This window comes from Ziziphus jujuba, chromosome 1 (genome assembly GCF_031755915.1).
Source record: "Ziziphus jujuba cultivar Dongzao chromosome 1, ASM3175591v1".
In the NCBI taxonomy this organism is placed as follows: domain Eukaryota; kingdom Viridiplantae; phylum Streptophyta; class Magnoliopsida; order Rosales; family Rhamnaceae; genus Ziziphus; species Ziziphus jujuba.
Window position 1 is genome coordinate 32,034,721 of NC_083379.1, and position 12,754 is coordinate 32,047,474.

The window sequence follows — 12,754 nt, forward strand, 5'->3', positions numbered from 1 at the left end:
AACATTATTTGGGTGTTTTAGACCACTATGCCCTAAATAATTTGTTACCTCTATATTTATTTTTTCCATATTTAAAAATCCAAATGAAATTAAATATAGCCTAGTTATCAATCGTAATATTAACCCTATACAATGGCATTTAATTAATATTTATGAAGTAATTAAATTTTTTTGTTTATTAATTAAAGAGTGTTTGTCCATAATTTATTATCGTAATTTTTACTTAGTTCAAAAGATCGTTTTTAAAGCTCTGAGATTAATAATATTTGTTTTATGGATGAAAATTTTCAAATTTTAAATTTTAACATCTCAATATCATAATTGATATTTTATTACGATCTTCTTTAATTGATTATATTAATTACTAATTATAATAATATGTACAATTTGAAATTTGAATAGTCTTATATTGAAATTATCCATTTTAAATTAATGGGGTATTTAGTATTGATAAATAATATCAATAAATAATTTATGTGACTCAAATTTAAAAATTTTAAATTTTAATATCTAAAATTTATAAGTTTAAAAAACTTTACATTGAAAATTTTAAATTTTAAATTAATGGGTATTCAATATGAACAATTAATTTCATAATATATGGAAATAAAAAAAAATTATAAATCAACACTTTCAAATTTCAAATTAATAATTAACTGATTTACATATATGTAATGTCAATATCATGTATAAAATAGTTTGTTTGGTGATTTGTATGGTGTGATTTTCTTTATCTGTTAAAGGATGGTATTTGTGTAGGATTTTTCATAATTTATTGATATTTTATTTTCTTGTAGAACTAAAAAAAAAAAAAAAAGAAAAAAGAAAAGAAAAGAAAAGAAAATGTATTAAAACTTGAAATTTCTATATCACCTTGCAAAGTCATCTTATATTTACTGGCTTTGAAAAATGAATTCCGTCACAAATACATCTGCCATTGTCAATTAATCTGATCTTTTAACATATTCCTTTTTTTAATTTGTATACCTGTTATTTAACAGATTAAACACTAAAAATATAAACTGATTCTCCGTCCTATATATATGTATTATGTGCAGAATTTTTCGTTAGGGAATATATATATACACATATATGTGCTCGATTATTGTTGTACACCAACACCTTTAAAAGCTAGATCAAGTGCCCATTATTTCTGCAACTCTTTCTGTCCAGCTGGCGGGACGATATCTCTGCGAGAATGTTGCATCTTTCCCCTCTGCCACTTCAACTTCTCCAGCGTAGCACCTGGTCTACTCTATCATTTTCTGCATCTCCACCCCCTCGTCCTCCTACTTCTCTATGCCTTCCATCTCGTCTCTCAAGTACATTTCCATTTTTTCACCCAAAAAAAAAGTACATTTCCATTTCATATATCTATAAATATATATAAAAGAAGAAGAGTACTTGTTACGTGTCATCGTTTTCCCTTCAAAATCTTTTTTTTTTTTTTCTTTCAATGATATTTACTTATTTATATTTATAATCTTATCTTTTATAATCGTATCCAAATATATATAAAATTAATTTTTGTTTTGAAATAAATTTAAAAAATATATATTCTTTTAAAAATATCAATAACCATATATTAAACACAACAAAATAATGATACATTATTATACTCATGAAATTGCTAACTCTTTCTATTATAATATTTTAATATTTTTATAGTATTATATATGTTTTTTAATATTTACATTAATAGATTTCGGTTTAGGAATGAAGGAATAAAAATATATATATATATATATATATATATATATATATATATTTTTGTTATTATAATATTTTTATGACATAAAATGTATTTTATTTTATATATATTGTTTGCTTAATTAAACATATTTTTAATATTTTTACATATATAAATTTGGTTATATAAAAATTAATAAAGATATCTTTTTATTTTAATATAAAAAATATAATATCATAAATAATAAGTGTTAAACATAACAAAGTTAGATTGATTTTTATATATAATAGATTAACTTTAGGAATGAAGGAATAAAAAAAATTATTTTTATAACAATATATATCATAAATTTATTTGCATATATATTGTTCTTTAATTAAAAATATTTTAAATATTTTAACACATACAAAAATGGTTATATGGAAATTAATAACGATATCTTTTTATTTGGATATAAAAAAACATAATAACATAAATAATAATTGTTAAACAAAATAAAATAAAATTTATATTCAAAACAAATTATTTAATTTTATTTTATTTACTAATTAATATATGTTTTTATTATTAATTACAATATTATATAATTGAATGAAAAAGTATGGGATTTTTGACCTATTATGGTTGTATTAAAAAATATATAAAATAAATTTTTGTTTTGAAAAAAATTAAAATAAACATGCTTTTTTTTATTAATATTGATAACAATATATATATATATATATAGATATAAAATAAATTCTTACACGTATTATCATATGAATATATAAGTTTTCTTCCAAAAACATTAAAAAAAAATCATTAATTCTATTAGGTTGTTAATTTTATCATATCAAAAATGTATATATTGGATTTTATTTATTTTTGATAAAATTGACTGTAAAATTAATAGAATGAATATTTGATTATGAATATTTTATATAGAAAATCGATTGATATTATTTATATTTGATTTTATTTAGTTTTGATAAAATTGATTGTGAAAATAATAGAATAAATATTTGATTGTGGATATTCCTTATACAAAATCAATTAATATTGTATATATTTGATTTTATTTAGTTTTGGTAAAATTGATTGTGGATACATTCTATATAGAAAATTAATTGATATTGTATATTTTAATTTTAGTAAAATTGATTGTGAAAATTATGAAATGAATATTTGATTATGGACATTCCATATAGAAAATCAGTTGATATATATATATATATATATATAATATTTTGCATAACAATTATTATTATAAGATTATTTGTAGTTATTTAGTTAAGCATCGTATGGAAAATAATAAAAATATACATAATTTTTCCATTAAAAATTACATAATTTGAATTTGAATTTAAATTTTATAGATGGAAATATTAGATAAATAATTTTGAATTTGAATCAAATTATATAAATATATATGAATTTAAATTTAAATTTGAATTTTACGAGTGGAAAAAAATTAAATAAGTAAATATTTTTTAATTTGAATTCCACAAATGATTTATCTTATAAGGTAAAAATGTGTTTATAAGATAAATAATAATAATAATAATAATAATAATAGTAAATAATTAAATTATATTATGAGTATTTAATATATAGAAGTTAATTGTTTGCATTGAATAAAAAAATATATTTAAATTTGAATTCTATAAATGAAAAATATTAGTTAAATATATTTGAATTTGAATTAAATTATATAAATGCAATTGAATTTGAATTTGAATTTTATAGATGGAAAAAATTAGATAGAAAAATTCTATGATGGGGTGTTTGGGTAGTGGTAAAGTTAGTGGGAATTTAAAATTCCTTAGAAAAGTGAAATTTTCTCTTGTTTGGATAATTTTTAAAAGAAAGAATTTGTGGATCCCAGTGGAAAATAAATCTCGTAATGTGGGAAACTGATAGGAATACAATTTTATTCTTTAATTTTAATGTATAACTTTCTTTAATTACTTGTAAATCCTATTTTCCTCTATAATTAACCAAACACTATAAAAATAATCTCAAGAAAACTCATTCTCTTAGGAAACTGAATTCTAAGAAATTGATTCCTAAGAATCAGTTTCCTTCAATACTTTTCTTTTTTTATCAAACACCCCATAAAAGAAAAAAAAAATTATATCGGTAAACATTTTTTAATTTAACTTGTATAATTGAATAGTATTATATATAGAGGTCAAATTTATAGTTCTTAACAAATTTTTATAATATCGGTTGAAATAAAAATCCAAATATACTTATTATCAATAAAATTTTTAAATAAGTTTTCGAATATAATTAATTATTATAAATTATTTTTAAAATTATCTATTATGATTGCATATATCGTTCATTGCACGAAGATAAATGCTAGTTTTACTTATTACTATATAATAAGGATTTGTTTTTTTTTTAATCATTCATGCCCCATGCTGGGCATTTTTTAAGTTTGCATACATTCTTTTTTCTTAAATTAATGTATAGGAGTTTCACCCATATGTCTCTTTGGAATTTTGCCTAATGTTATGCTTTATTGTTTCACATATTGAATTAGCATTATAACCCACTAACTTCTTAAAGAGTGCATTAAAAAGCTGCTTAAAAGTGCAATTATAGTAGTATCAATGCAAAAAAAAGTCCGAATCAATATGATATATATATATATATATATATTTAGTTAAATAATATCTTTAATATGAGAAGTAATATATTTTTTTAAAATATTTGAATTGCGTTAAGATTTAAAATTACATTTATTAATCACTAAATTTCAATATGATTTTACTTTATATAAACAGAGTTTTAGTATGTGGCTAAATTTATATTTGACCACTTTTTGAATTTTAAATCTCTAACATATGTTATAATCCAATAATCATCAAATATGACTTTTAATTTAATAAAGTAAGGCAAACCTTATGTTAGATTAATTTTATATATATTAATGCAAATCTTATAGCTTAAATGTACTGCCAGTAATTTTTATATTTCCGTTCTAAGATTTCTCACCAAATTAATTGTGTTAATTAAGGTTAATTTAATTTTAACAAAATGCTTGTGACTAATAATATTTTTGCTCTTTTTATTCAAAGGATATAAACTGAAGACGAAGTTACATGCAAAAACAGCGCAAGAGCTGGTCTTTGAAGGAGAAGATTTGCAAGAAAAATACAATAGCAAGGCCTGCAATGGGGTTCTTATGAATGACCACCCATTGTTTCCATTGATGGACATACCAATTATTGATGTTGCTCTTCTTATGTCTTCGCCAACCCATCATGCTGACCAGCTTGAGAAAATGCGTTTGGGTCTCAGCACTTGGGGTTGCTTTCAGCTCCCGAACCCTATTATTATTATTTGTTATTTGCGTAAAAAAATGCCATTAATTAATCCCACTCCATAAAAATCCTGGCTCCGCTCCTGGCTATACTTCTGTAGCAAAAGGGTGGCATTGAAAATCATATATTTAACTAGTATCATAGTGGTTTAATAATTTATGTAGCCATGGCACAAATGGTCTTTTTCCACTTAGTACAATGTCTATCACTCAAGAACTCATATGGCCAGGTAACAAACCATGTAATGAAACCTGAATTCCTAGATTTAGCACGTGAAATGACAAACGAGTTTTTCCATCTTCCATTGGAAGAGAAGCAGAAATACTGCGGAGAATTGGATGGAATTGAAGGGTATTCCGATGACCTAGCTCCTTCTTTGCAACAACCACTCGATCTCACAGTGTGACAATACGTTGCCATGGTCACATATCCAGAAGAAGTTCATACCTATAAATTTTGGCCTGAAAATTCAAAAGTTTTTAGGTAATACTTACTTTATAATTTCTTGGCATTCTTGCTATCTCTTCTTAATTATCACCTATATATAGACAACCAACAAGTGAAGGATTCTTATATTCATATGTATTCAGCATTGCCTTATGCTCACAACCTAATGGTTTTATTGGACTTCTTTTAGTAGTTTAAATCTGTTCACAAATATGTTGGATTTCCCTCAATTTGGCCAAGCCTTCCTATTTTTTAAAAGTAAATTCAAATTTAAAATTTTGATCTTATAATAGATAATTGATATAATATAATATAATATAATATTATAGTTCCAAAACATTATATATATATATATATATTGTCAAGTTATATAAAGACTGACAAAATCTATATATATATGTATATATATGTGATGTTGGAATTATAATATTATATTAATTACCTATTATAAGATCAAACTTTTTGAAATACAGAGTCATCTAATTTGGTCAAAATGCGTGCGTGCAAGTATTGCAGGGAAATTATGGATGAATATACGGTAAAGATAAAACTAGTATTTGAAGTAGTCCTTAAGGCTGATAAAATATCTTAACAGATTTAGTTAAGATAAATATGCAAACCTATCTGTATGTGCAAGTCTATCTGTAACTTTTATATGACTTATCACATAGTCTTTGACTCTTGTATAAATACCACTACGTTAATGAAATACAATCATTCCAGCCATATTATTTTCAACTTTATCATGGTATCAGAGCTTGCAAAAATGTCTCAGCTTACAATTTCATCTCCTAAACTCCCACAACTTAATGAAGTTTCTTTGCCAAATTACAATTTTCCCTTTTAACTTCAGAATGATAATTATATACTATGGAAAACTCAGATGTTGCCTGCCATCATAGGAAGCAACCTTGAAGGTTTTATTAATGGAGCTTTCTGTGAGCCATCAATGGAGATTGCCGCTACAGAAGGCACCAATCAAACTACACAAATCAACCTAGAATACTTGCTATGGAGACGCTTGGATCAAGCACTTTTGGGATGGATGCTTTCATCTATGTCACCTCAAGTTCAAACTCAGATTACAAAACTGGCAACGTTTTTTCAGCTTTAGAACTCACTAAATAAACTTTTTGGAAATTAGTCCAAGGCAAAACTAATGCAATTAAAATTGCAACTTCAATCTATGAGAAAGGGATCACTTACCATGACTGAATATCTGTCTAAAATGAAAGAGATATCAAACAATCTAACCATGGGAGGTTATTCAATTTCCACTGATGATTTTGTGATGCATGTCCTTCAAGGGCTGCTAATTGAATACGATCCAGTAGTTACAAATATAAATTCAATCAATGGATCGGTCGAGACTGAAGATGTTCAGGCCATATTGTTAAGCCAGGAAATTTGGGAAAGAGGCAGACCCCCCTCGGGGAAGGAACTGAGCTTCTCGCAGTAACAGATGGAAAGATATTGAAGAGAGGTGAGACATTGAATTCCAGCGGATAACCTATCCAAGTTCTTGAAACTCTCAATATTGAGGGTGGTGAGAGAGTTTGGCAACATCATCTTCCCCTGCAGCTCATCATCCACATTCTCTTCTTCTTTTTCTTCTTCTTCTTCAGGTTCAGGTGGAAATGACACCATATCTGTAGCCTCACCACTCAAATGAAGCTCTCTAAGAGAGGTGACTCTATGCAATCCCCACTGCAAGAGTGGCTTACACACCTTGAGATTCCTAATGGTAAGCGAACTTAAGTTTGGTGGAAAACCAACTTCTTCTAAAACCTTTATGAATCCTTCACTGTAAGATATCTCCAATCTTTTAAGAAAGATGAGGTTTTGAATGCCTCTAGGATATGCCACCATATTATCACATATCACATATATCATTCTCAGGTTTGAAGCTGGCAGCCCTCCTTGCGGGAAGGAAACTAGTTTTTCACACTTTTCAATAATTAGTGTACCAAGATTGATGAGGTGGTGGAGGCCCTCAGGTAATGATCCAAGGTCCTTGCGCCATTTAATATAAATATATTGAAGACAATTGTTGCCATCAAACCTATCTGTTATCCACTTCAGCTGTCCACAATTACATATGAGAAGGCTTTTAAGCGATTTGGGCAATGTGGCTTTTAAGGATTCAAGCCTATTGCAACTCCAGATCTGGAAGCTTTCAAGCGCCTCAGGTAGCTCACAGGAAGATGATAAGCAAATTAAATTATCACAATCATATATTTCAAGATTTCTAAGGTTGTCTGGTAACTTGCCCCATGATAAACACTGGAGAGTTGGACAATACCTGATGGAAAGGTGTTTAAACCTTGCTGGTAAGCTGCCATTGGCCGATGATATGGATTTAAGAGATGGACAGTTTCTTATCACCAATGACTCCAAACAAGTAGCTGCACAATTACTGTACTCCTCCTCGTGCACCAAGGATATCAGATTTTTGCAGTGTTCAATCTTCAAAACTTGGAGAGAAGATGGCAAACCGGACTCTAGAAAAGATATGAGACTTGGGCACTCATATATGTGTAGCTCTTGAAGTAATGCTAGGTGCAATCCTTCAGGTACCTTAACAAGATTGTCACATTTCCTTAATTCTAGAGTTTCGAGTTTGGTAGGCAACCACAACTCTACCTATTTACTACTTCTGTTTGTCCATCAGTTTGTAGATGACAAGTAGTAGAAAACAACAATTTAGTACCCAACTTAGCCCACAATGTTTTTCCAAAAGTAACTTAAGAATTTTGCATCTCTATCAGACACTATTGTTCTAGGCATTCCATGCAACCTAACAATTTCTTTAAAGAACAAATCAGCAATATGAGATGCATCATCGGTTTTATGACATGCAATAAAATGTGCCATTTTAGAAAACCTATCCACAACCACAAAAATCGAATCCCTACCTTTCTTTGTTCTAGGCAACCCTAAAACAAAATCCATAGAAATATCTACCCAAGGGTGGTTAGGTATAGGAAGTGGCATGTACAACCCATGTGGTTGCAGCCGTGATTTAGATTGCTTACATTTAATGCATCTATTACAAATTCTTCCTACATCTCTTTTCATATGTGGCCAATAAAAATGCTCTTGTAGAACAGCTAAGGTTTTAGCTATTCCAAAGTGTCCCATTAATCCCCCACCATGAGATTCTTTAACAAGTAAATCACGCAAATAACAACTTGGCACACAAAGTTTATTTTCGCTAAATAAGAATCCTTCAAATCTATAAAACTTTCCCTTGGCATGCCTTTCACAAAGTTTGTAAATTTCACCAAAGTCATGATCTAAAGCATATAATTCTTTAATTTTTTCAAAACCAAGTAATTTAGCATCCAAAGTAGAAAGTAATACATACCTGCAGGATAATACATCAGCTACAATATTTTCCTTACCTTTCTTGTAGCAAATAACATAGGGAAATGTTTCAATAAATTCCATCCACTTGCCATGGCGCCTATTAAGCTTTCCTTGTCCCTTTATGTGCTTTAAGGACTCATGATCTGTGTGAATCACAAACTCTTTAGGCCATAAGTAGTGCTGCCATGTCTTCAATGCTCTAACAATGCATATAGCTCTTTATCATAAGTTAGGTAGCTTAAGGCAGCCCCACTTAGCTTTTCATTGAAATAAGCAATTGGTTTTCCCTCCTGCATCAAAACAGCACCTATACCTATTCCTGATGCATCACATTCAATCTCAAAAGTTTTGGAAAAGTTAGGCAATACCAATAAAAGAGCATTTATTAGTTTTTCTTTTAACAAATTAAAAGACCTTTCTTGAGCTTCTCCCCATTGAAAACCTACACTCTTCTTAATAACATCTGTCAAAGGTGCAGCAATAGTACTAAAATCTTTAACAAACCTTTGATAGAAACTAGCTAAACCATGAAAGCTTCTAACTTGGGTGATACTAGTTGGCATGGGCCACTCTTGAATGGCTTTCACCTTCTCTTGATCAACTTTGATACCTGCAGCACTAATCACAAAGCCTAGAAACACAAGCTCAGATTTACAAAAGTCACACTTTTTAAGATTGGCATAAAGTCTTTCTTTCCTAAGGACATCTAAAACTAACCTAAGATGCCCTACATGCTCTTCTAGACTCCTATTATATACAAGGATATCATTAAAGTACACAACCACAAATTTTCCAATGTAAGCACAGCAAACATGATTCATAAGTCTCATGAAAGTACTAGGGGCATTAGTTAACCCAAATAGCATAACCAACGACTCATACAAACCATGCTTTGTTTTAAATGCTGTTTTCCATTCATCACCTTCCTTCATGCGAATTTGATGATAACCACTCTTAAGATCAATTTTTGAAAACATGCATGCACCATACAATTCATCAAGCATATCATCTAACCTAGGAATAGAGTGACGATATTTGACAGTTATATTGTTAATAGCCCTACAATCTACACACATGCTCCATGTTCCATCTTTCTTAGGGACTAATAACACAGGTACATCACATGGACTCATGCTCTCTCTAACATACCCCTTTTCAAGCAATTAACTTACCTACCTTTGAAGTTCCTTTGTCTCCTCTGGATTACTCATATAAGCCGGTCGATTTGGAATTATTGATCCTGGAACAAAATAAATTTGATGTTCGATCCCTCTAATCGGTGGTAACCCACTTGGAATCTCCTCAGGAAAGGCATCATCGAACTGCTGCAAAAGAGAAATAATAGAACTAGGCAAAACAGATTCATCAGGGTTAGTTAGATGATTCATATATGCTTCTTTGTACATCATTATAATCATAGGCTTTCTACAACAAAAAAGCTCCTTCATCTCACTTTGTTTTGCATAAAAACTTTCTTTTTTCTTTCCACTCTTTTTCTTTTCTTTTTCACTCACACTCTTATCCTCACCACTTTTTTTCTTCTCTTGGTGGTTGGATACAGTTTGATTGTGTTGTTGTTCAGCTTCTCTCCGCCTTTGTAAAGCCAATTGATCATTAAAAACTTGTTCAGGAGTCATCGGTATAAGCACCACTCGTTTACCCTTGAAATTGAAGACAACCTTATTAGTTCGACCATGATGATTAGTATCTCTATCAAATTGCCACGGACGTCCTAAAAGCAAATGACTAGCTTGCATTGGTACCATATCACAAATAACCTCATCTTCATAATCACCAATAGAGAATGCAATCTTCACTTGCCTATTCACCTTTAACTCTCCACAGTCATTAAGCCATTGTAGCTTATATGGTTCTGGATGCTTCATAGTGGGTAAACCTAGCTTTTCAACCATAGTAAAACTAGCAACATTAGTACAACTTCCTCCATCAATAATCATACTACATACCTTATCCTTGACTTTGCACCTAATATGAAAGATGTTCTCTCATTGCACTTCCTTCTCATCTTTATACACAGTTAAAGCTCTTCTAGCAATCAATGACAAGTCCCCTCCAACTGGATACTTATAATCTTCTTCATCTTCATTACCAACATCCTCCAAAGGTGGCATGGATTCATTGTCCGACTCTTCTTTTTCAGTTTCAATGTCTCCACTTTCCCGAATCACCATGACCCTCTTATTAGGACATTGACTTGCAATATAATCCCTGCCTTGATATTTAAAGCACATGATATCTCGAGTTCTAGTTGAAGATGAATCGGATTTACTTACTTTCTTAGATGAGGATGGTTCATCCTTAACTTCGAATTTAGACCATGTGGTGGCTTTATCTTCAAACTTGGGCTGATTTTGTTTCCATGTAGATGGGCTTGCTTTCCAAGTGTGTTGAGCAATACTAGGTCTTGTGGTACCCCTCCTCTTGAGTTGTTGTTCTACTTTGATGGCCATGTGCAGCATCTCCTCAATCTCCACATAATGGTGCAAGTCCACTTGATTTGCTATTTCCCTATTCAAACCAGCCAAGAAACGTTCCATTGTAGCCTCCCTATCCTCCTCAACATTAGCGCTCATCATAAGGATTTCCATCTCCTTATAATAGTCCTCCATACTTCTATTTCCTTGAAACAAGCTTTGTAATTTCTAAACAATGCTCCTATAGTAATGGCTAGGTACGAAACACTTCCTCATCAAAGCCTTCATCTCCTCCCATGTATCTATAGGCCTTTGTCCTGCTCGCCTCCTAGAAAGTGTCTCTTTGTCCCACCATCCAATAGCATAGTCCGTGAATTCAACAGCGGCTAATTTCACATTTTTTGCCTCGGAGTAGTTCTGACAATCAAATACCATCTCAATCCTCTTCTCCCACTCGAGATATGCTTCTAAATCACTTTTACCTTGGAATGATGGTATTTTCATCTTAATTCCTTCATAGTCATTGCCTCGGTCTAACATCTCTCTCCCACGGAATTGGTTGGTTCCCGAACCAATGTCTTCCTTTTCTTCCTCATAGTCATCTCCCACACATTCCCATTCTTCCCTTCTTCGAGTATTTCTTCCTCTACCACGTCCATGAGCAAACCTTTGTGGAGGTTATGGCTGCGGTGTTTGGATTGATAATTCCATCCTATCCAACCTATCATGGATCTGCCCCATCTCCAACCGTAGTGCTCTTTGAAGTTCTCCCACCATGGCTTGAATGTATAACTTTGGATCAGTCAAACCTAGAGTTTCATCTATGCTTTCTTTGCTTTTGTCTTGTGACATGATTTTTCTGCAAAATTTGTTAGTAAAAAAGAAAGGCCTCACAACACTCCCTCACATGTCTCGCTCAAATTCAAGGTCACTCGTGTTTGTACTCTAGTTGTAGTTCGGCTTTTACGCTCTATAATTCTCACCTTTCTTGTCTTTTACCACTCTAGTAATTCTATTTGGTTCTTTGCAAACTAGTTTCAAACTAAAACAAACTAGCAAGTAACAATCCAAATAGACCTACCAAACAGTTTTAAAAATAAGGCTAAAAAGACAAATAGAATGAAAAGTAACAAGAAAAAGACAACGATGAAAGCTCAACAAGAAATTTAGCAAGAACAAAAGAAACTAGAATGTGAGGAACAAATTGGAATGAGATTTGCAAAATGGAATTAGTGAATATTCAACAAACATTATCTTTGGTATTGATTTTGGCTTGTTTTTGGTGCTCCTCAAATCAGCTAAAAAAATTTCACTACCTGGTTTCTCTTGAAATCTCAGTAATTCAATGCCACAAACCACAAGAACAATTATTATTATTATTATTATTATTTTTTTTTTTGCGTTCAACAAAAAGAACAAGCTTTATAAAATGAAAGAAACCTTAATCGCACAAAACTTCAATGAGAATAGACCAATTCGTTGTAATCAAGGGTTTGAAAACA

General features: G+C 30.2%; 1 protein-coding gene across 1 annotated transcript; it reads right to left on the reverse strand.

The window, feature by feature from the left end:
• Nucleotides 1-6,828: 6,828 nt before the first annotated feature.
• On the reverse strand, nt 6,829-10,949 carry LOC112491307 (putative disease resistance protein At3g14460). The gene is made up of 4 exons (XM_060813793.1): nt 10,928-10,949; nt 9,322-9,448; nt 8,853-9,016; nt 6,829-7,949 (listed from the first exon to the last, which is right to left on the reverse strand). The coding sequence occupies exons 1-4, from the start codon at nt 10,947-10,949 to the stop codon at nt 6,829-6,831; spliced, it is 1,434 nt and encodes a 477-aa protein (XP_060669776.1).
• Nucleotides 10,950-12,754: the final 1,805 nt, after the last annotated feature.

Bases quoted from the DNA above. Each gene is read 5' to 3' on its own strand.
- LOC112491307 (XM_060813793.1), bottom strand. From the start codon at position 10,949: ATGCCACCTTTGGAGGATGTTG. The intron at 9,449-10,927 runs GTAATGAAGATG...TTGTGTTTCTAG, and splicing joins GCCACCTTTGGAGGATGTTG to GCTTTGTGATTAGTGCTGCA. The intron at 9,017-9,321 runs GTTTGTTAAAGA...ATGCATTGTTAG, and splicing joins TTAGCTAGTTTCTATCAAAG to AGCATTGAAGACATGGCAGC.